General features: G+C 38.8%; 1 protein-coding gene across 1 annotated transcript in view; it reads left to right on the forward strand.

Moving 5' to 3' along the window:
* The window catches only part of LOC306874780 (contactin-associated protein-like 5), a 55,756-nt gene extending 39,785 nt beyond the window's left edge, over positions 1-15,971 (forward strand). Inside the window, exons 13-24 of the mRNA XM_079425022.1 lie at positions 1,766-1,966; positions 3,491-3,647; positions 3,818-3,945; positions 4,208-4,378; positions 5,840-6,058; positions 6,856-7,095; positions 9,040-9,264; positions 10,399-10,532; positions 12,038-12,125; positions 12,332-12,535; positions 12,617-12,688; positions 14,009-15,971. Coding sequence (XP_079281148.1) covers positions 1,766-1,966; positions 3,491-3,647; positions 3,818-3,945; positions 4,208-4,378; positions 5,840-6,058; positions 6,856-7,095; positions 9,040-9,264; positions 10,399-10,532; positions 12,038-12,125; positions 12,332-12,535; positions 12,617-12,688; positions 14,009-14,211 — 2,042 coding nt within the window. The 3' untranslated portion in view covers positions 14,212-15,971. The remainder of the gene's footprint in view (positions 1-1,765; positions 1,967-3,490; positions 3,648-3,817; positions 3,946-4,207; positions 4,379-5,839; positions 6,059-6,855; positions 7,096-9,039; positions 9,265-10,398; positions 10,533-12,037; positions 12,126-12,331; positions 12,536-12,616; positions 12,689-14,008) is intronic.
* Positions 15,972-25,662: the final 9,691 nt, after the last annotated feature.

Below are 25,662 nucleotides of genomic sequence, written 5' to 3' on the forward strand. Positions count from 1 at the left end.
CAAAAAGGTATTTATTTGAATAAAAAGGAAGGAAATAATCGAAAAGTTGAAAATAAAGTACTGGGTAAGGTTAGGGGTAAATGTAGGGAGGGGTTTATGGTACCAATAAGGCAGCATCCATTTTAATAATTTTAATAAAAATGATAATCTACACTCAATATGTTATTATTGCATACTTATAATGTACTACAAAACTTAGGTGTAGATATTTGCCACTATTTGCAATAAGTATTATAAAAAGTAGAAAATACAACAATTTTTACATAGTGTAAATAAAGTCTATCGCTATTTGCACAGTGTAAATAGCGTCTATTGCTAAGAAAATATGCCATTTTAGGTCATTGCACACTGAGACCGAAATTTTTGCGTGCGTTTTTCCTTTGTTTTTTGTATTTGTCATCCTTTCCTATCAAAATGCATGCTATGGATGCGAAAACGCAGAAAACCGAACCTGATCCGAATTTTTTTATGACGGACGAAAGTTTCGGAGGCAGTGTGTAAACGTGACTGACAACATGAGGTCATATTTATTTTTTAATGTGTGAAAAATTAAATTTTCAATTCTTCACTGAGTTCGAAATTTTCATCCAAAATTTTCGCATGTTAAAAAATAAATACAACCTGACGTTGTGTCAATCATATTTACACACTGCCTCCGAAACTTTAGTCGGTCATAAAATATTTCGGATCAGGTTCGATTTTCTGCGTTTTCTCATCCACAGCAAGCATTTTGATAGGAAAGGATGACGAATACAAAACAAACACAGAAAAAGCGCATACAAAAATTTCAGACTCTTTTAAACTTAATGCAAATAGCTACTGCCTCAAGGGTGATTTAACTTTCAACCTCCACGTACTGGTCAAAAATGTTCCTTAAAAGTGCTTGTCGGAAGTATTTTGTCAGATTACTAACTTTTTTCAGGGTTTTTTAAAGACACAGAGCTGTCAGGTTATGAAGGCAGTTTTCGGCCAGGGGAAATCTGTTTGAATCCACACCAATGCGAAGTCATTAATCAGAGCTTGAACTTGTCCAATCACTGATGGATGTTGCGCTGTCTGCCAGGGCTGTCTGGGTCCCAGGGTGCAGAACGATGGGTCTGTCCGGGGGAAAACTGCGGTCGGGCCCGTTTTGCTAGACCGTTATACACGCTGCTGTATTCTGTGAAATATTACTCATCTCCTGCAGAATTGTGATAAAGCGTCGCTCTCTTACACACACATCCGCTGGCTCGGGATCCACTAGAATAAAGTGCCATTGACTTTGGCCAACCTCAATAAGAAATGCCGCATGAAATGTAAATTACTGTACGCTTGGCATATGAAGACTTAAGTGCCTGCTGGCTGAGTAAACACGACGCCCCCCCCCCCTCCCCCTCCCCCCGGCTGAGGTGTTTGCCGGATAAAAGAAAGCTGACGTCAAAGATGTAGCGAAGATTGGTCTGGGTTGGAAGAGGCTTGCTGCGCGGCTTTATTTTTACAGCTAATTGAAGTCACGCTCTTTTCTCATTAAGGTTTGTGTACGTTATTATCTGGATTACAGCTCGCTTTTGTGATCGAATGAACTGGGGAGGTATGAAGTGCTATGAATTCAGTTTAGTATGGGACTGACTTTGATCAGAAAAGAAAAGACGGGCGATGTACTGCTTACTACATGCTGTGCGGTGTATACTACAGTACGCTGACTGCAAAAATAGCATTTTTCAGTAAGTGTTGAAATACATATGGATTATTTCAGATTTTAAACAGGTTTTTTTATATTTTCCAGATGATAAGGTGTGGACCGTAGTGAGTCACAACAGCACAGAGATGGTGAGGGTTCAAGGGTCGTCGCTTCAGAAGCCCCATGTGATGAAGTTCAATTACAGCGCGTCTCTGGAACAACTCCGGACGCTTGTGAGCAAGTCTGAGCAGTGCCAGCAGGAAGTTGTTTATCTATGCAGGAAGTCCCGCCTCTTCAATACATGGGGTGGGTATTGAACAACTTCAACACTGTTAGTTTTTTGCTTTATATAATATTATATATTAACAGTCATTGATCATTGTTCACTATCCGAACAGTTCCTCTGCGTACGTTCCAAGTCCTTATTCTTGATTAAAACGTCTCAGCTCATTGGATAATTTACCTAAAGTGGAATTTGTTCAGATCTATAATCTGACTTGACCCCAATCTAGTTACAATATTAATTGATGGGAAATAGTAACATTTATAAACTAACCAGTCCTTGAAATTGTTCATCAGTTTATGCCGGGCACAGAGATATTTGCATAATGAGATCTGAAAGTTGGGTCCCGTTCTTGCGCTCTGGTGGCTGTAGAGCAAAGGAACAACGATTGGCCTGATTTTTCCTGGGGGGATATTGAGTAGAAAGGCTAAATGTGTGGAATACTGGTGGCTGGATCTTGTGGGAATATCTCCATTGACTAGACTCTTTTCAGATCAGTTAACCTCAGAGGATCATAGGAATCCAATGGCAGTGACAAAATCCTCCAGCTTTTACTTATGTGCAGTTGCCAACTGTATTTTTGAGATTATCATTATTGGCAATTTTGGCATCTTTTTCAAATTAGAAAATTGTTGTTGTTGTTATTATTATTATTATTGGCAAATTACTACATAACCCTTTTTAAATAAAAAAATATTTTTAATATTATTTTAAAAATTGGTATATAATATAATATAAATTGTTATAATATTAATGTAAAAATGAAATTACAATATTTTCAAATTGACAGTATTAAATTGATATATATAATTTATTTTTCAATTACAAAGGTGATTTATTAAATTGAATATTTTATAGGATATAATAGCATTAAATATAAACATTATGCCTTATTATTATTATTATTATAAATTTTTTAATCATGGTGAAATGTAATTATTAATGTAACAATGAAATTAAGATATTTTTAGATTGACAGTATTAAATTGATATCAAAAAAATTACTTTTAAATTAAAGGTTATTAATGATATATTATTGAATATTTTATAGGATATAATAGCATAAAATATAAACAGTATGTATGCCATAGTATTATTATTATTTATTGGTAGTTTAAAACTATAACTAAGATTAGAAAGTCGTAACAAAGTAATACATTTGCATTTGGCAAATGTAAAGTCAAAATTACTTTTTTTTTTATATATATTTTTTTGTCCTTGTTTGTCTAAAGTCGATTTTGAAGTTTGAATATTTTATTCATATTTTTCAAATTGCTAAACTATTAGCCATCTTTTCTTTTTCTCTCTGTTTGTTTATAAATGTTGTAATGTTTTCATGTCTGATTTAACGTAAAACATGCAAGTGTAAGTAATTAATAAAATACCTTTGGGCAAACTATGTTTATTAGCCGTAACATAAAAATAGTAATTGACTGTCAGTATTAACCTTCTATATTGGCACATCCCTAAGGTGTTTTTTGTTATCAAGCAGTGTTAGATGTCACTGGCGAAATAAAGAAATGTGTTGTCTGAAATGTTTGCTCCAGATGGAACGCCCTTGTCCTGGTGGCTGGACCGGGCAGGAGAGAGAAGGACGTACTGGGGTGGATTTCTCCCCGGGGTGCAGCAGTGCGCCTGCAGTCTGGATGAGAACTGCATCGATATGAACCACTTCTGCAACTGTGACGCTGACCACAGCTCATGGTACGAGCCGTCACTGTTTGCCTGTTTCTACACTGGTGCTCTTTCATATTAGATTTTGTGTTGTTTGTTTGTAATCTGTTGAATATCATCTCAGCACATGTTGACAGTATCAATAGCTGTAGATAGTGAGAGCAGCCGTGTAAACACAGCTATTGTTTGCTTGTGAACAGGGAGAATGACACTGGACTGCTATCCTACAAAGAGCACTTACCAGTGACCGAGATCTTGGTAGGAGACACAAACCGAAGTGGGTCAGAAGCCATTTACAGAGTAGGATCTCTGCACTGCTACGGGGACAGTACGTAAGCATACGTATCTCATTTTATCACACTTTAGAAATGCACAGAAGTGCAGATGTGCAAGTGAATTGTAACACAATGGATGTGAACATGTTTATTTCTGTTGTGGTGAAATCACAGATTTTACAAAATAAGGATTCATCTTTTTAAACCATATGTAATTAGCACATTTAGAAACTTTTATCTTTTACTTTTCATAATTAAGATTTATTATAAGAATAGTTTCCTCTTTATTTTAAGAATAGTCTCCTCTTTCCTCAGGGTTTCTGTGGAATGCCGCTTCCTTCTACCAGGAGTCGTCCTACCTGCACTTCCCAACACTTCAGGCCGAGCTCAGCATCGACATCTCACTCTATTTCAAAACCACGGCTCCCTCCGGAGTCTTTCTGGAAAATCTGGGCACAAAAGACTTCATTAGAGTGGAGCTCAGTGGTGAGACCTCTTTCAAAAACCCGAAAGAAGTAACTTTTCAAATTAAGAGGAGTTAAAGCTGCAGGTTAGCTTATAATAATGTTTTTTAATTTGAGTGGTACGGGTAGGTTTTCACAGGAAATTTGAGCATGCTGCTGCGTCATTACATCACGTCTGTAAACATAAAGAAGTTGTCCCGGCTAGTAGGTATCTCATGTGAGGATCCTGCAGGTGGCGGATCATTTATAGCCTTTTCCCACAGCAGCTAGATTAAATCACCATTGGTAGCGTGAATTAAGGTAATGTTTTTTTTCCTCAATTGGTCAGAACAAACATGGCAGACTTGTTACTTACTTGTTACTTACTTCCGGTGAAAATTCTTATTTGGGTCATATATTCCAAGACCTAGGCTAGAATCTGTGATTGCGAAGTACACTAAACATCCACACCGGTGCGTGACTGCCACACATTCTCCTCAAAACATTAGCTTCATCCGCGCTGGAGCAAGGAAGATAATGCAAGGAAGATAATTCCGCAAGCAACTGCAATTCCAGGTTTTCAAACAGAGATGGCGACAAAGAGGCAAAACTTACGGACTGCAGCTTTAAGAATGCTATTTATTTATTTATGTGGTTGGTTTGTAAAATATGACGGTGTATATTAAGTGGACATTTTTTTCTCTGTGATTTTTTTAATAAATAAAAAAAAAAAAATTGTAGTTTATTTTTATATTAAAATTATATTTGTATATTAATTATTTTTAATATTTGATCACTTAATTAAAATAAATTACATAATTACAATTATTTATAATAAATTATTTAAAATAGATTACATTTTTAATATTACATATGACCATATTTTTCCTATTTTTTATTTATTCTGTTTTATTTTTCATTAAATATGATCTGAACATGTTCCCTCACAGGTTTTGTGAGCTTCAACCAGTCTGTCTAATGCTTTATCAACACAAATGTGGAAGTAAAATGGTAAAAGCCCCTCATATGTATGCTGTGCCATTAGTATTTGCAGCAAAGAGGAGAGGACATAGTCAGTTTGAGTGGAAAGAGCAATTTTAGTGAACTGTGCCACTGGAACCATCAACTGTGTAATTACTGTACACAGTTCACTGAGGCTGTTCATCTTCATCATGCTGCCTGCCTTCATATTTTTTTTAAATATATTTTTCCCCCAAGTATAAGGATAATTTTTTTCTACACATTAATACATAAATAATACAAAATACATTTGCTCCATGTAAACAAGGTAGTTGCATCACAACGAGGCATTGTTTCATGTCACACTGGACCTTGACTTCTTCCATGGTTCAAAGAAAAACTTTGCGCTTGCATATTTAAAAAAATATATTTTAAAATGTATATATTAAACACAATTAGCCCTACAATAAATATCTAATAAATGATATGCACAAATTCCTGTTGCATATGTAGTGATTTGTGTGTTTTGTTCTGAATCCTGCAGCACCCTCCGTCGTGACCTTCACGTTTGATGTGGGTAACGGGCCGGTGGTTCTGACGGTAAAGTCTCATGTGCCGCTGAACGACAAGCAGTGGCATTATGTCCGCGCGGAGAGGAATGTGAAGGAGGCGTCGCTGCAGGTGGACCAGTTGCCCTTGCGTTTCCTGGAGGCCCCGTCTGAAGGCCACACCCACCTTCAGCTCAACAGCCAGCTGTTCATTGGTAGGCACCGCCTTGAGTGACACCTCTGTGTCAGTGGGGCGTAAGAGAATAATATCCCTGTATCTACACAAAGATGCTGCTAATAGAGTTTACATGCTAATTACTTCAATATTAAATTCATTTTCATAATTAATTTTAGGTTTTAGATTAGCACTACTAAAGATTTCTGTCTCTTTTGTGCTTAATTTTGGTATACTAGTGCTAACAAACTTTCCTGTGTATTTTGCGGTTAATTTTGATGTACTGGCACTGACAAAGCTTTTCGTCTATTTTGCATGTAACTTTGTTGTAGTAGCACTAACAAAGCTTGTTGTCTTTTTTGCATGCAATTTTGTTGCATTAGTTCTAAATGTTAAGCACACTTAGCTCATGTTCTATCCAGGCTGGACGATTGCAATGCTCTCTTGGCAGGTCTTCCAGCCAGTTCTATCAAACCTTTACAATTAATCCAGAACGCGGCAGCAAGAGGAATTTTTAATGAGCCAAAAAGAATGCACGTCACACCTCTGTTTATCAATTTGCACTGGCTACCAATAGCTGCTCGTATAAAATTCAAGGCATTAATATTTGCCTACAAAACCACCACTGGCTCTGCACCCCTTTACCCAAATTCATTACTTCAGACTTATGTGCCCTCTAGTAGCTTACGTTTTGCAAATGAAAGTCGCTTTATTGTTTTTTTTGCTTAATTTGGTTGTACTAGCGCTAACAAACTTTTAAATTTTTTGCTCTTAATTTTGTTGTACAAGCACTAACAAAGCTCTCTTTTTAAAATAAGTACATTTTTGTCTGTGCAGGAGGCACAGCATCGAGACAGAGAGGATTTCTAGGGTGCATCAGGTCATTAAACATCAACGGGATGACACTTGACCTTGAGGAGCGGGCTAAAATGACCCCAGGAGTCAGTTCAGGGTGTCCGGGTCACTGTAGCAGCCAAAACAGCTTGTGTCACAACAGGGGGAAATGTATCGAGAAGAGCAGTGGCTACGTTTGTGACTGCACACATTCGGCCTATGGAGGACCCAACTGCAAGAAAGGTGCGGTAATATTGGCAATAAATCTTTTGCACTAATATTGAATTTGTTTATATTGACTGTACACTTGGTTTCTGAAATATCATTGGTCCACCACAGCAATGTCGTAAAATACCGAAGGATTTAATTTTTTTTTCTGTCAAAGGATTTTCTTTAAGCACTGACTTTTCAAATTGAGGGTGTGTCAATGAAAGAATCTGGTTTGAAATGAATTGCTAATATTCATAATAAGTTTTCATTGTGACTGTTGACTGTAGAATTAAGATTGCAGGCTGCATTTTCTGATGAAGAATAATGCTTGTTTTTTAGCCATTTAAGAGGCCACACCCTGTTGAAAAAAACAGCATATGCTGGTTAGGTATGTTTTGAAGCAAGGCTGCTGGTTGGAGCTGGTTTAAGCTGGTCCTTAGCTGGTCATCTGCTGGTCCTAAGCAACTAGCTCCTGCTCAGGACCAGCTTAAACCAGCTCTTCACCTGCAAAGGACAAGCTCAAACCAGCAGCCATGCTTCAAAACATACCTAACCGGCATATGCTGTTTTTTTTCATTCTATGTGGCCAATCCTACTGACCCCGCTCCGAGCGGGCTTTGTACCGCGGTCTCTGGTGTGGGAGGCTGGAGCTCTAACAAGGAGGCTAAAGACCATGGCCTCTAGCATCAATCGCTAGAGCGCCTCTTGAGATCAGGGCAGTGAAGTTTACACGCACAGCTCTTACAGTCCTACGACAGTTACAGTAGCACAAAAATAAGAAAATATTAAGTAAAGAAAAATCATTTGCGCTTAATTTTGTTGTACTAAAGTTAAAAAACGTCGTGTCTTTCTGCACTTAATTTGGATGTATTAGCGTGAACAAAGCTTTGTCTTTTTGTGCTTGTTTAACTTGTGTTAACAAAATTCTAGCAAAGCTAGCAAAGTCTTTTTTACACTTAGATTTGTTACATATGCTAACAAAGTCTCCTTCCTTTTTTGCGCTTAATTTTGTTGTATTAGTGCTAACAAAGCTTTCTGTTTTTTGCACTTGCTTTGGTTGTATTAGTCTTTTTTGTGCTTGTTTTTCAACTGCCAGTTATAATAAAAGCAGGTACGTTGCTCAGTGTTTAACATCATACCAGTATCTATACAATACAATGTCTTAAACAGTTGAGATATTCATAACTAAAATAAGATGCTAACTGGCCGATAATTGATCAAAACATCTGTCTGTGGCTGACACAGAAGGTTTTAGATTTTATTGCAGTTCAAAGGAAGAGTTCCTCATCAAAACAGTTTGTTTGAAAGAGCGTTCCAGAAGGAGGACGTTTAAGAGCTCTGCAACCTTGATTTCTGAAGACTGCGTTGTGCCCGCAGATAGCACCTGATCAAAGCTGAGCTGGATAAAACATGAGATATTCAGTGCAGTTCTGTTATTCTCTGTCTGTCTTGCTGTCTCGGCATGGCTCGCGTCCATGACCGTGAACCACAGTTGTTTGGATGAATTTCGCTCAAAGGGTTGCAACCTGACCAATCCCAGCGGACCCTCCCTGCCCATCATGCTCAATGCTAAACCTCTCTGCTGTCAATAAGCCTTTATCACATTTGATCCTCTGATATGCAAGACAGCCGAAACATTCAACGCTTTGTGAATGAGACGGCGTTCTTGGCTTTGCGTTTTCTTTATTGGACTCTAGAGGGATGGTGTTTCTATTCTGATAATATTATGAGTAAATGAACACCATGAGATGCCCATGGGTCGGTTTCAGTCCAAGCATAATTTTGCATTCATTTAAAGTTTAAATGATTAATTTCCTCTGCATTTTCCACTCTGTCCATTCAGCGCCGTGTCCTTGGTGTTCGACAGCACATTAATATGCTGATAGGGAAACAAAAACACAGCCAATCACCGTCTATAATCTGCCCACAAGCATTTGCACCAACATTTTTACGTTTTTGTGGTTTCTTCCTTTCCAGAAGTTTCCATGTCCTTTGAAAGCGGGTCCTCGGTGACCTACACCTTCCAGGAACCGTTTTCCGTGATGCGCAACCACAGCCGTCAGTCCTCAGCTATCTTTGCCCAAAGCAGCAATTCACGAGAGAGCATCGCCTTCAGTTTCCTCACAACTCAAACACCTGCCATGCTTCTGACAGTCAACACCTATCATCAACAGTACATGGCCATTATTTTGGCTCACAATGGTACAAACATAATATTACTGTTTTTTTCAATATCAATATGGGTGATTCTCTCAAAACACTTTTAGAACATGTTTTGGTCATACTGTATATCATCCCCAAATAATACAAGTATTCCATTATATTTTTGATTTTATATATATACTGTATATATATATATTTTTTTTTTAATAATGTGTATATATATTTTTTCACTTCTCATTATTACGCAGAAAAAAATCATTATTAATGCATAAAACCCACATTCTCATTAAAAAAAGAAAATGTTTCACTTATGAAAAAATATAATTATTAATGCAAAAATTTAAGTATTTAGTATTTTCATTATTAATATTAATTATTATTAATTCAAAAAGCTCATTCTTATTTTTGTTGTATGGACTTTGTGCTTTTATGCTAATCGAAATGTAAATTTGTATTTTTGTTTTTTTATTAATATCCTATATGTATAAAGAAGAACACATTATATTTTAATAAAAAAATAAGCACTATTTCACTTATTATTGTGGGGATAGTATCATTATTAATGCAAAAAAACTCATTACTTACATGTATATTGAATAGTATAATGTTAATTATTATAGTTTTGTATATTAGCAAAGTAGTGTCTGTTTTTTGGACTGCCTTAAATGTATGCTAATTAATATTTAAATATATAATATATATGAAAATTAAAACCACCTTGAGATGTAGAGGAATATTATGGTAATGAGAATGCAAAAAAGGTCCTAAAATAGGTTTTTATAATAGGTATTGGCTAAATGTAGTTCAAATAAAGTCTAGAAATGTATATTATCAGAGGATAATAACAATGGCAATACTGAAAGCAGCTGGAAAAATGTGCATTTCATTTTTATTGAAGATTTTGTCCTGTTACAGCACAGTGCTGTATTGGCCAATCAAAGCTGTTTTTTGATTACCTTCAAACTGTCAGTAGATGATTACAGCAATGATGGTGATGATTGGAGAGCAGCATCCTTTTCTGTGTTCCTCATATTTCAAAACAGTGGTCAAGCTAGCAATTACCTTCATCAGTGGGGAAGGAATTGAGCCATCCAATGTGCTTTGCTGACTTGATTTTGTCTTACTTATGTCTCAAATTGCCTGCGTTTCTTGCGTCTAATTGGTGTCCCGCAGGGAGCTTGCAGATATGGTATCGGCTGAACAGAGAGAAAGAGCCTGACATCTTTACACCAACGTCCGTTAATTTGGCCAACGGAGAGCTCCACAGAATCCAGATACATAGAGAAGGAAGGGACATGTATGTCCAGGTAAGTTTTGCATTTACACCATATTGCCAAAAGTATTGGGTCACTCACCCCCTTCTAATGAACATGTTTGACTACTTTAGTAATTTTTGGTGATGAGAACAGACCAGTCAAGTTCTTCCACACTGACTGAATCAATCATGTCTTTTTGAACCATGTCTTATACACAGAGGCACTGTCATGTTAGAATAGAAAAGGGTCCTGTCCAAACTGTTGCTATAACATTAGAAGCACACAATTCCCTAGAATATCATTATATGCTTTAACATAAGATTTGTACTCATAGAAATTACTAAAGTAGTCAAACATGTTCATTAGAAGGGGGTGACCCAATACTTTTAGCAATATAGTGTATTTCAAGGCGAAGCTAATTTTGGTCAGTTCTTTGGCAGTTACTAACCTTTTCAATGAATATTTGCACAGTTATGTGTCAACAACATTATTATGTTATTTATTCATGAAACATGAGTAGAACAAAATTTCTTAATCGTTTAGTGAACCTAACCAAGGCAACGTACATAAAAATGTTTTATGAACAATTTTGAAGATGTATATTGCAGGCATGCAACAATTTACGTAAGTATGGTTTTCCAACAAATTGCCCATAAATTCAGTTAAAGCTTTCATGCAACAAGTTATGTACAAATAGTTTTATGAAAAAAATTACACTGAAATTTGATTGAAGATGTTTGTTGCATTCATGCAAAAATATACATACAAATAGTTTTACGAACAAATTATACAGATAATAAATTAAAGATATGGGTCGCATTCATGCAACAATTTACATACGAATAGTTTTACGAACAAATTACATAGAGGGTCAGTCAAAGGTGCGAATTACATTTATGAAAATTTATGTATGAGCAGTTTTGTGAATATATTACACAAATTAAATTAAAGATTGTATTTTGTTACACTTTTACATTTTGGACACATTTTAATGTATAGGCCCCATTTTTGTGACAAATTATGTAAAATTGATTTTATGTATAATTTGCATAAATTCGTAATAAATGTGTGTTACGCTATACATAAGAATGGTTCTAAAACACGTATTCTTGAGACAGTTTACATAAGAATGGTTTTACAAAATAAATTACATAGAAATGTAATGAATGCATCAATTTAATAAGAATGGTTTTACAAACGATTTACAAAGAAATTTAGTTCCATTCGTGTTTCATAATTCAGTTCTGTTGTTGCTGAGGGAAACTTGCAGCATCATTAATCCCATTCCTCTCAAATGATTTAGATCAGATTTGTTTTCATTCTGAGTTAAATAAAGTGCCGTGATGTGCATGGCTGATGATACATTGAAGTTTTGTACCCCGGTAGCACAGACTATGATCAGTGCTTAAACTCAAGGATGTCATCAGTATTCTTCACGCAGTGTTGCAGATTAACACGTGGCGGCTTTTGTCTCACACCAATAAAATATTTGTAGAATCTTGTGAATGTCACGCCACATCTCTCTCTCTTTCTCTCTGTATCCTTCTCCTTCTTAGATTGATAAAGATACCAATCTGAAATACAGCCTGTCCACGGACAAAGAGTTGATGACGATAAGGTCTTTGACATTGGGGAAAGTCACAGGTAGGCGGTTTAATTAAACTCAAGATTAAAGATGTAGGTGTGTGAGCTTGTGCTTAACTGACTAATTCACCACACCAAGCCACCTTGAGATAGTTTGATGGGCAAGAATCCTTCATTTAGCACTAAATACAGTAGTTTGCTTTAGTTTAGCACTATTGTTCAGCAAATAAGAACTTCCTGAGGTTTGGTCTTTTTGCCTCTGTCAGGTCGAGCTGGTGTAGATGAGGAGGTTCTTCAGGCCAGATCGAGAGGTTTCATTGGCTGTCTGTCTTCAGTTCAGTTCAACCATTTGGCTCCTCTCAAGGCGGCCATATTGAATCGAGGCAGCTCGTTGGTCAATGTTCTTGGTAACCTGGTAGAGTCAAATTGTGGAGAGTTGGCTGATAGGTCTTCATCCAGATCTTTGTCAGGTTGGTTAATATACCATCTTATGTTTTCAAGAAAGGCAAAATGAATGGAATCAGCATACAAACTATAAACTTTATTCACAGATCATGTAGACACAGGAAGTAGAGGGAAAAAACGTACAAATGCTGCCCAAAGTGACTTCGCTGTAATTGGAGGTATGTGCTGCTCCATTTTTTTTATAATAAAAAAATACTATTAATTAAATCCAACCTTTTACAAATATTCTCACAAATATATGTTGTCAACTTTCGGTAAGGTAACTTGAAGGTGTAAAAGATGACTTTAACCCTTTCGCACATACGATCACACCGGTGTGATCAGTCTTGGCTGGTCCCTGGAGCGTACGATCACACCGGTGTGATTAGAAATTTCAGTGAGTCACGTCATCAACTGCTGAATTCAAATCTGCTTTCGCTCGTTGGCTGGCGCGGAGCCAGATCGGACGCGCTGAGCGCTTGTCATATTATCACAAATATTCAGTGTTTTCAAGCATATAATGCTTATTTTAGGTTTCAGACATTTAAATACACTTAAGTACTAGCAAAACCATACATTTAAAGCGCTGATGTCTATGGAAGCAACAATAATGATCCTTACAAATATAATCTGACAACAAGTTTTATTGATATCATATACAGATTGTGTAGATAACTTTAAAGTTTACTCTGCTCTTCTCCCAGTTTACCGGAGACTTATTTTAATGTGTTTCGGGAGGAGAGGATGAATTTACATGTTGTTAATCCCACAGCTCGGATTCAGCATGAACTAACATGGCGGCGCCCATCACCAGGAACAGATCAATTAAAACGGTCATTATAAAAGTGTTTAAACTACCAAATACATTTACTTGCACATATTTTAGAATTGGAATATCAGATATTTCATAATATAGTGAGCATGTTTGTGAATATTTTGAATAAAAAAGGAAAAATGAAATAAAAGCAATCCATGTGTCATACAGCGTTATTGTGACTGCGGTGTGTCACATGACAAGGATGACACGTCGCCATGGAAACAATAAGGCTAAACATTCTAAAATAATGGTCGCCTGAAAAGAACTCGCCCTGGGGGCTCAGCTGGAAAATTTTAAACTCACGTGCGAAAGGGTTAAAGGTGTGGTCACATTAGCTTTAACTCATTAACTCATGAGTTACTTTCAAACCAAGCAGCTTTTTGTTGTACATGGCAAATACTCGAGTCCAATCTGTGTGGCAAAATCTTTCACCTTCATGCAAAATTCCTAATTGTGTGGATTACTACTTAAATAACTGCATTTTGCCTGTGAAAATTTGCCAAAGTGTTAAATGTGACTGCACCTGCGATCATTGTAGAAGTTGCGATCAAACTAAGCAGCTTTCTGTTAGTCAATGCAGCAAATCTGTGACCAACTTGAACCTGTTGCGAAATGTGAATGAGGAAATCTTTTGCGTTTGCGCATCAGCACAAGTGCCACTTACTAATTCTGCCTCTCATAGGTTTGATAGCAGCAGTAGTGCTCATTACCCTCTGCGCCGTGGCCGTGATGACCCGCTTCCTGTACCGCCATCGACATGAGCATACCCGGCAGATGGCCTCCGTCACGGAGAAAGATCACCAGCCCAGGCCAGAACTCAGATACCGGGCCGAGTTGGACCTGCACAGTGCCATGAGAGACAGCAGGAAAGAGTACTTCATCTGACCTGTGGTGTATGAACCTCGTGACCCCCACTGAGTCGCTGCGACCCTAACGTTCGGCGCCAACTCAGTGGGCAGGGATTGGGGACAGGAAGTCAGCTGAGCCTTGTGGACACAGCCAGTGCCCTTCACCCTCCCAACCACTGTCCTTTAGCATCCAGGATTCAGGGAATGGAAAGTACACAACACAGATGCGTTGAATTATAGCGGGACGCAGGCAGCGTGGCGGATTTTAACAGACCAGGTTTATATCGGTGGTTCTTTGCTACGGTTTTAGACAAAACGTTCCCAAGAGTTAGAAGATCAGGTAGCTTTAAAGCTCAGAAGCCGTACCCAAACATGGCCTTCAGCCCTTCGTAGAGGATGGAGAATCAAGCGTTTGAAGCGACTCTTTTGCTTTCAGGGCTAATTATTTAACTAGACAACAAAGAGATTACAGAATCGTTTGTGTGTGCACACATGCAAATCACTCGACGGTCTCCAGTCTGTAGACCGTGACCAATCAAACGGCTCTGGTGCGGTACTAATTCAGCACGAATGGTCTTGTTCAGCCACAGGCGAGCACAATGTAGTGATGCAAATAAAGTGGGTGATGTTACCAGTGGGGTTCTTTCACTTCCTCCTTCCTTTGCTCTGTTTCTCCTTCATACATTCATTCCTTGTCTCCTTTTCTAAGGACTACTTGAAACAGCATTCGTAGTGCATTTAGCTTAACAGTCATGTGACAATTCGCAGAGAGAAAGAACAGGAAATATGACTTGATTGTATCCACGATTGGGTTGTGAAAAGCAGGTGTTATGTTTCAGAATGGAGGGGAGGTGTTGATGATAGCATTTGAAAAGGAGGCGGAGCAAGTTAATTAATTTAGATAAAAGTTCCCAAAGACTTATTTTATTATTATTTGGAGTAATTTGCACTGAAGAATCATTCAGATTAAGACCATTTAATTATGGTTATGTCATATATTTCAAAGTGATACTGAAAAAACGTAGGCTGGGATTTTATTTAGCGAGATTTGATTGGATCGTTAAAAGTAGGCGTGATATTGGTCAATATTAATTTTCCTAGCAACTTGGTTACATCAGCAGAAAAGTTGTGGAATGAGTTTTATGAAAAACACTGATTCATGCACAATAAAACCTGAATCATTTATTAAAAATTAGGCCTATGTAGTGTCAATTTTCATTTCGATTTATTTGTAAAGACCCCATAAAATGATTTGATGCAGCTTTTGGGACTGGAAATTTTGAGTATTTCCTGTTGTTGCTTTATTTTAAATAGCAGAAAGCCTTTACTTTACAGCATACTTTGCAGGTTAAATGATGTTGCTAATCAGTTGTAGTTGGTATCTGGGGAAGGGAAATTCTCATTCTAGTGGATTTGGACACAAATCTGTGTAGTTCTCAAGACGAGTCCTCAGTCTTCTTGATCTGTTTTGCTAGAATTGATTATAAATCAAGAATATAAATTTGAAGTGCATAGAGTGCTTAACATTTATTTAGTCAACTTTTAATGGCGTGCTACCATATAAATGGCCTCAAAGGTAATAGACGTGATCTTACAAGCCACGGAACTCCAATTTTGATTTCATAGGGTCTTTAAAATCTAAGACTCGCTCGTTCAGTGCATCTGTTTCTGGTGCTATTACTCTACCACATGCTCTTACAGATTTACTGTTGGAAGTGTACATCTGATGCACCCTACAGTATAAAGATTTTTCAGGTCCTAATGTGACTACTAAAATATGAAGTGAGTGACTGGTTCAAAAAAAAAAAAAAAAAAGGAATGTTGAAAGTATTATCTACTTGCATTTATCACATTAAGTGGGTCTTAAAAACAAAAGCACACATGGTTCTATCTGCTGACAAAAATAAACTCTAAAAATAAGCTCTTTTTCTTGTTTTCCAGAAAAAAATCTAAACATTCTTAAATAAACATTAAAAAGGATAGAATATAGAGAATATACGAATTAAGTTTAGTATTATCACCCTATTGACAGTTCTGTTGTTGATGTTTCTTGAGTTAATGATCAATCTATTTTTCATGCTAATAAATAAACAAACAAATAACTAAATATAAGAATAGATGGATATATTCTCAACATTATCCTAAATACCTTAAATATTTTGCTTATTTTTACTGGACGAAAAAAGAAAAATACAGAAAATACTGATTTATTTATATATATATATATATATATATATATATATATATATATATATATATATATATATATATATATATATTAGGGCTGGGTATTGTGACCAATTCTGCGATTCGATTCGATTCTTATTTTTATGGTTTTGATTCGATTTCGATTTCGATTTCGATTCGATTCGATTCTTATTTTTATGGTTTTGATTCGATTTCGATTCGATTCGATATCGATTAGCTATCAATATTTCATTTAAAATGTTAGTTTTGCAGACATGGGATCCATATTTTGATATAAATGCTGGTAACTGAAACTCTCCTACTTAAGTTTATTACTGAAATACACATCTACATTAATAATAGGGTGCACACAGTTGTTTTTTTTTAGTGGAGCAATTCGAAAGATGGTGACACCTTCAGGACGAGAGGTGAATATTCATATCCTCTTACGTGAAGCACGCGCATTAAGAATCGATTTGGGGATTTCCCGAATCGATATCGTTGCGTTAAACTGAAGATCGATTAAAATCGGAGAATCGATATTTTTTACCCAGCCCTAATATATATATATATATATATATATATATATATATATATATATATATATATATATATATATATATATATATATAATATTACATTGCATTTCAAACTCTCAGCAAATGCTTAAGAACCTGGAATAAAGCCCCAATGTTCCCCGAACAAGTAAGAAGAGACATTTAATTTTGTTTACTGGTGTAAAGTCTCATATGTTGATCAGAAATGGCCATGATGTGTTTTCCGGGAACACAAAGTTCCCTGTGAATCATAGCTGCAATGAAGGGAAGGTTTCGCATTGGAGTGCATCAAACCAGTCCACAATAAACTCTTAGACTGGGAATATGAGAATTCATTCTGTACTGGTGGGACCTGATTCTATTGCATTATATTCCAGAGGAACCAAGTAATGGAGTCAAAATATCATTCACAGCCTTTTAAAGGTTGCCAGGTCTTTCCCGTATAAGCCTCAAATATGTCTTAGATCATATTATGATTGCTTCCTCACCGCTATGAGATATAATCTAAATATAATTGGTTCCCGGACTCAACATGATAAAAAAAAATAAAAAAATGTTCTGAACAGAATAGCATAGGAAAGGGTCAAGATGTGCAGATTCCTCTGATAATACCCAGAATGCACCAGAGCGAAGCTTCGAGGTGGTATCTAATCATCGCCCCACCTAACCCCCTCATTTGTCATTTTCAGAGGCGTCAGGACAAAGAATCAGTAATGCTAGATATTTATCTAGCCGTGATCTATGTAAATGTCACTCCTGCGATGGAACAGAGATGATGGATCCTCTCTCAAACAGCCCTGGGCTCAGAACTGAGTCCGATTTACAGCTAAATCCATCTCAGCATGCATAAACACCAGCCGGAATGTTGCACCACGATTGGCTCATTCCTCTCATTAGATTTTGGTGCGTCTCACCGAGGTAATGAATCTTCAATCTCAGATATTCATGCTAGCGAAACTGAAATGAAGCGGGATGGCTTACAGAGCAATTTTAGCAGCTCACAGGACGTTTAAGATGTGATGGGTTTTTTTGTTGTTGTTTTTTTTATTAAGCCACACATCAGGAGAAAAACAAAAATGGGGGCTTTTTTTAATGGTGGCAGTACATCCACACAGAAAAAAAAAAATGTAGTGAAGAAACCATTTTCACAAGTAACCACAAAGAAATGGCAAGTAACACATTGAATTAAATTCATTCTATTAATATATGGAATTAACTCATTGCATTTTCAATTTTCATTTTAGTTTAACATTATCCCTGATAGCACACGTACATCTCTGAGATGTCTATTAGATGTCTGCATTTACATCTGCAAGACAAATTCTTTAGGGCGTTTGCTCATCTGGAATACGTCTATAAGACGTTTCCTTTTAGATGTCAAATAGACGTCTATTGGATGTCTTTAAGATGTTTATGATTTAGAATGTATGTAAAACTGACATCTGAAAGACATCTTTCCAGATCAAGAGATCTTGCAGACGCACATGTGCTATCTGGGTAGTAATTTTGCAATTTGCAATTGCTTTTTTTTTAAAAATGTCTTCTTTTTATTTAAGTTTTAGCACTAATTTTGACTAAATTAAAAGGACATGTATGAATCAGTCAATCGATCATTGCACAAAAGCACTAATACCAGTCTAGCTAACCCATTTGCCTGCTTTTGAATAAAAAATCATTTAGTATTGTTGGATGAACATTAATATTAATGAGTCAGGTTAATAAGGCGCATCAATTCATTCCTACAGCCCTAGGTACATCAGTTGTGAGCTGTTAGTATTGTGAATTTTCTTCGGAAGCTGGACTATGAAGTAGTAGCTGCTGTATTTGAAGGACAGTAGTATCGTGTTTGTAGCCGTGGGAGTTGTGTTATGCTGTTCTGTAGATGTTTGGTTTTAGCTGAAATTCGCAGAATTCGCCAAGCTGCTGTCACATAAGACACACATCTCCCTTCCTTCATAACAAGCCAGAACATCCGCCACCCCAGAAAGCACGAACAAATAACCCACCTTTCACAGAGCTAAAATCTTGTTATCCGAACAGTCTTGGTTGCATTGCTTCGGCTGAATGCCATGGGTCTGCTTGGATTCTTATGTTTGCGGGAAAAAAATAAAAAATAACCTGTGGTGTCCTTTGCCTAAACACATTTTTGAAGTGCATTTAAATCTTTAATTAACATTACAAATCACTGACAATGTTATGGACTATAATCTACACTAATGACTGATTTATTTCGAACTTGTTTTATATGGTTAGAATTATACAGGTGTATTGTAAATAAATGTATATTTAATAATAAAAAAACAGAGACATTTTTGGTAGCTTTATGTGCTACATTTCTGTGTCGTCTTTTCTTCTAACCACTTATTAGTAAATAGTTATGTTAGAAAAGATCTTGACATGCATTGAGAATCTGTCTTGGTTTTGACAAGAACAAACAATGAGTTTTGTTCTCGTGGGTTTGAGTTCATTAAGCAAGTGTCAAGTGTTAGAAATGTCTGCTTTGCAACTGTATAAAGACAAACATGGGACACAGCTGGATTTATTTTTGCACTGAGTTATATTTTGTCCTAACTTTTATACCACTTTTTTTGTAGCTCAACAGCTGCTGGGCAACTGTTTGCACTGTGAATATTCTTGAAAATGTCTTGCTTTTTGTTCCGTGGATGAAAGTATGCCTTGCAGGTTTGGAACGGGGGAGTACATGTAATTTTCATTTTGGGTGAACTATAGAGCTATAGAGATACTCATTGTCTTAATGAGTCACAATACAGCAAATTTTTGACTATGTTTTTGTTATTGTTGCTGAAAGCAAAATATTGTGATTGCGAAAATTATCAGCCAATCAGAACAAAAATCTAAAACTGTATGCAGCATGATTTTAGGCCAATGAGATGCCATTGTGTGCAGGGCTACCTTGTACAACGGTCAAAATGTCTAAATGACAACTAATTCAAACAAAACGTTTTGTTTGCTTAAAGACTGCTAAAACTTAGTCACATGCCAGGTTTCACTGTTAAAGTCAATTCTTGTTTTAAGAGAAGAATTTGTGTATCAGTTTCCTTGAAATGGAAGGGCTGATCTAGATTCTACTACTATCCCATTGAATATGATCTCTTGCAGTTGAACCTGGGACGACAGTCGTATTCGAGTTTCTTCAACCTGATGCAACAAAGCTTCAGACACTGATGTTGAAAAAAAAAATTTAAAATCAAGACCAGTTAAAAGCTTTTGGAGGAGAATTCGCATCCGATGCAGGCAGCACTTTAGGGACTGTATCATGTATCCGAGTGTCAGGGAAAATAAAGTCCAGGTGAATGTAGCGAGGTAATTCTGAGTCCCTAATGCAGCAAGACAGACAGGGAGGGATACTGTGTCAACAGCAACCATCTAACAAGTTGTAGGACAAAAGGTTGAGTGTATCAACTAACGGGGAGAAAAATTGAGGCCTCTTTTTATTTCCCTTTTCGCCCTGTTGTGAAGGCAGATAAGGCGGGATTCGTGTCACCGTTTTTATTGAGTCATTTCAAATTCCCTTTCCAATAGCCAAAATTAATATTTTCATACATTTTGTCTTGCTCATGTCGTCCTCTCTCTCTTTCATCCGTCAGCATGGCTCTTTTAGTGGGCGTACGGCTGCTGAAGTGGGAACTGTACTTTTATAATTCAAGTCTGTAATGAGTTGACGGGAACATATAGACTCCCACAGTTTGCAGGTGATCTCCAGTGCCAGGGTTCAACTGTTCGGTTCAAACCAGAATTTGATTCCACCCCCTCATCTTCAAGTCCTGCAGGTCATGTTTACATTTTAGTATTTTGCTATTAACATTTGTACATTTGCATTATCAATGTCATTAATGTAGTTAGGTAATGACTCTGAAACAAATGGAAATCAGCTTGACGGTTTTACTTTTAGTTTTACTACCAAACCGCAATGTATGCGTGAAACAGTGTTTGCAATGCTTGTTACTTCCATAATGTGAAGTATTTTTTTTTGCCAGCGGCTATTTGCACTAAGTGCAAATAGCAATAGATGCTATTTACACTCGGTGTAAATAGCAATTAAATGCTATTTACACCAAGTGCAAATAGCATATTTTTTTAGTGACAGATTCTATTTACACTGTTAAAATAGCAAGATTTTCTGCTATTTATACTACTTATTGCAAATAGTGGCAATTATCTGCACCTCAGTATTGTAGTACATTATAAAACAGTCCGCAATAATAACGTACTGAGTGTAAATTATAATTTTAATTCAAATTTATTAAATGGATGCCACCTTATTGGGACAATAAAGCCCTCCCTACACCTACCCTAACCCTACCCGAAACTTTATTTTGAACTTTTTGATTATTTCCTTAATTTTTATTGAAAATAAATGCCTTTCTGATGCGACATGAGATTTGAAAAGGGAGAAAAAAATGTTTGGCAAAAGGTGGGATCGAACTCGGGTCGATCGCGTCAAAAAGCATGTGCCTTACCATCTACGCCACTGAAACTGATGTTGAACTAACTTCTTTCTTTAATGTTGACTAAATCAATCACACGGTAGTGGGCGGAGTTAGCGTAAATAGCCTTTGCCAACAAGATGTCACGGTTTGGTTTCTGCTTCTGTTCAGTTTTGCCCTTATTTGGTATTTCCTGTCCCAGTTTAGTTAATCAATCATTATCATCACCTGTGTTGTATTAATTATCTTGTTTCCTTGTTTGATCGTTCCCTTTATAAGTCTTGAGTTCTCCCTTTGTCTTTTGTCAGTTCTTAAGTTAACTAAATGTCCTAAGTGCGTTGATGCCTTCTAATAAAGATTTTTACTTTTGTTCATTCCTTCGTCGAGCGCCTTTTATGTCTACAACCACTGACGCGTAACAGAAGAACTGACCATTACCGAAGACAACATCATGCAGAGGAGGCGGTTAGTTTTGGTTCCCCGGAAGGGAGCTCCGGAGATCCACAGCTCGCTTCCCCTGTCCACCACGAGTTGGTGGATTCCGCCCGTGGCAGATTGGTTTCCGCCCGCGGCGAAGAGGAGATCGCCGAAGAAAGCGATGAATGTTCCGCCCACGGCGAAGTGGAAGCCGCCGTACACGGCGACGAATGTTCCGCCCGCGGCGAAGAGGATACCGCCGCCGGAAGCGATGAACGTTACGCCGTACACGGTGAGGATGGTTCCGCCGCCTACTTCGGCTCCTCACGAGCCGCCGAGGGAGGAAGCTCAGGTGCCAGTGGGGATTTTAATTGAGTTTGAGGGCATGTCATTCCCTCCAGTGCCTGCTCCTCGCCAGTGCCACCCAGTGCCTGCTCCTCGCCAGTACCACCCAGTGCCTACTCCTCGCCAGTGCCCTCCTATTCCTGCACCTCGCAAGAGGATCCCGTCCAGCCCAACTTCGTCTCCGCTGGTTCCGTCCAGCCCACCTGAGTTCCCGCTGGTTCCGTCCAGCCCACCTGAGTTCCCGCTGGTCCCGTCCAGCCGTCCTGAGTTCCCGCTGGTCCCGTCCAGCCGTCCTGAGTTCCCGCTGGTCCCGTCCAGCCGTCCTGAGTTCCCGCTGGTCCCGTCCAGCCGTCCTGAGTTCCCGCTGGTCCCGTCCAGCCGTCCTGAGTTCCCGCTGGTCCCGTCCAGCCCCGCGCCTCCCGTGCGCCCTCTAATGTCCGCGCTACAAGAGCCCCCCTTTGAATCCGCGCCGCAAGAGCGCCCTCAAGTGTCTGCGCCGCAAGAGCGCCCTCAGGAGTCCGCGCCGCAAGAGCGCCCTCCTGCATCTACGCTGGTCCCGTCCAGCTCTCCTTCGTCTCCGCTGGTTCCGTCCAGCTCCGCGCCTCCCGTGCGCCCCCAAGTGCCCGCTCCTCCAGAGCGCCCCCAAGTGCCCGCTCCTCCAGAGCGCCCCCAAGTGCCCGCTCCTCCAGAGCGCCCTCAAGTGCCCGCTCCTCCAGAGCGCCCTCAAGTGCCCGCTCCTCCAGAGCGCCCTCAAGTGCCCGCTCCACCAGAGCGCCCTCAAGTGCCCGCTTCTCCAGAGCGCCCTCAGGTTACCGCTCCTCCCGAGCGCCCCCAAGAGCCCTCTCCTCCAATGTGGCCCCCAGAGGGGAACTTTCCCAAAGAAATTTTGGGGGGGGGCCATATAGTCCCAGTCTGTGTGGCCAGGCCAAAGGCCAAGGCCACAAAGGACCCCGATCCGTCGTGGCCGCCCAAGGACCCCGATCCGCCGTGGCCGCCCAAGGACCCCGATCCGCCGTGGCCGCCCAAGGACCCCGATCCGCCGTGGCCGCCCAAGGACCCCGATCCGCCGTGGCCGCCCAAGGACCCCGATCCGCCGTGGCCTCCCAAGGACCCCGATCCGCCGTGGCATGCCGAATCTCCTGATCCGCCATGGCCTCCCGAGTCTCCAGTCCCGCCATGGTCTCCCGAGTCTCCAGTCCCGCCATGGTCTCCCGAGTCTCCAGTCCCGCCATGGTCTCCCGTGTCTCCAGATCCGCCATGGCCTCCCGAATCTCCAGTCCTGCCACGGCCTCCCAAAGCTCCAGATCCGCCATGGCCTCCCGAATCTCCAGTCCTGCCATGGCCTCCCAAGGCTCCAGATCCACCATGGCCTCCCGAATCTCCAGTCCTGCCATGGCCTCCCAAGGCTCCAGATCCACCATGGCCTCCCGAATCTCCAGTCCTGCCATGGCCTCCCAAGGCTCCAGATCCGCCATGGCCTCCCGAATCTCCAGTCCAGCCATGGCCTCCCGAATCTCCAGTCCCGCCATGGTCTCCCGAGTCTCCAGTCCCGCCATGGTCTCCCGTGTCTCCAGATCCGCCATGGCCTCCCGAGTCTTCTGGTCCGCCATGGCCTCCCGAGTCTCCAGATCCGCCATGGCCTCCCGAGTCTCCAGATCCGCCATGGCCTCCAGAGTCTCCAGATCCGCCATGGCCTCCCGAGTCTTCTGGTCCGCCCTGGAGGCTTCCCTTGTCTCCTCCCTGTCCGGGTCTAGCTCCAGCCTCCAGGGCGCCCGCCCTCCCTCCCCGATGTTACTGTTACGGTGCGGGACGCACCTTCCGGGAGGGGGGCGATATCTGTCACGGTTTGGTTTCTGCTTCTGTTCAGTTTTGCCCTTATTTGGTATTTCCTGTCCCAGTTTAGTTAATCAATCATTATCATCACCTGTGTTGTATTAATTATCTTGTTTCCTTGTTTGATCGTTCCCTTTATAAGTCTTGAGTTCTCCCTTTGTCTTTTGTCAGTTCTTAAGTTAACTAAATGTCCTAAGTGCGTTGATGCCTTCTAATAAAGATTTTTACTTTTGTTCATTCCTTCGTCGAGCGCCTTTTATGTCTACAACCACTGACGCGTAACACAAGATGGGCTATTTGCACTTAGTGTAAATAGACACACCGTTTTTTTATTTATTTAATGGTATATTAAGTTTAGAATTAAAAAAAATATATATATTACTGGATAGTGAAGTGTCTCCATATGAGAGTCAGATTGAGGGGAGGGGTCGAAAAATAAGAGGCCTTGATGATGTCATTAGAACTAAAAGTTATTTGAGGGCCGAGTAAGTTATTATATTTTGGTGAAATATTACTAAGATAAGAAAACGTGTATAGTATATGATCAGAAATATTAATTAGGAATGTATACATTGTCGATTTTGACTTCGTACACAGATTTTGATTTGGTATTTTTTTTCAAATACAGTCTTGCTGATTATTGTTTAAACTGAACTTCTCTTGAATTATATGTCTGTCTTTAGAGTTCTGATGTTCTTGTTTTAGATTTTTATTCACAGGTTATTGATACAATGTCAGGGAAGCCAACAATTATCTTCCAAAACAGTTTCAGTTAAGAGATTCTGAATTTATCCAGTTTTTCTGACTGCTATGGATTTTCATTCAATGCAGTTATATTATTGATTAATAACAAAATTATATAAATATTTTTTATAAAATTATACTGGACAAAATAATATTGATAAAACATTATGGTTTATGGATTAGTATAAGATGAAGTATTAATTTTAAGATCCAGTGTGGTAAACATTGAGCTAAACTCCTTATGTAAAATGGATTTTTCTTCTGATTGAAACTTTTACCTGAAAACATAAGCTGTTTATAATGTTCTCCACTCCTGAAACATGAAAACGATTCCCAATTACATAGTTTATGCAGAACCACATGAGAGCTCGACACATTTGCTAGAAGGTGTTTATTTTATCGCTAATGCTGTGCTGCTGCTATATAACTTCCCATTACAAGCTAAGAAGGAATTTGTGTTTATACTGTAATAAAAATGTCATTTGGCTCATCTTATCATAATGTTATTGAAATAGGTGAAAATAGTGCTGTTTGCAGTAAGGAACTGCTGGGTTATATGACAGTTTAGCATTGCATGTATGCTAATGTGTTAGTTTGGAATGTGTTCATATGTAAAACTAACAGTAATTTCAGCTAACTTCCAAAGCATGATTTTTATTTGTTTTCAAGCTTCATTATGTAAAACACCATGTTCTAGTCTAGCGCATTAAAGCAACAAAACAGGGCCGCTAGTTTGGTATTTGTCACATTGTGCTGGTTAGCCCACAGTGAAATCTCATTCGTCCAAAAACTCACTTCAAATAGCTGTATTTTAATACAAGTTGCGCTACATTTCGCATGTTGTATCCATTTTCTACTTTGTACACAGCCAGTGTCATGCCATGCTGTTAGCATGATGCTAGCAATGTAAAACGTATATAACCTACTTTCTTAGGAAACAGTGTAAACATATAGTAT

The sequence above is a fragment of the Barbus barbus genome (genome assembly GCF_936440315.1).
Source record: "Barbus barbus genome assembly, chromosome: 9".
Classification (NCBI taxonomy): Eukaryota; Metazoa; Chordata; class Actinopteri; order Cypriniformes; family Cyprinidae; genus Barbus; species Barbus barbus.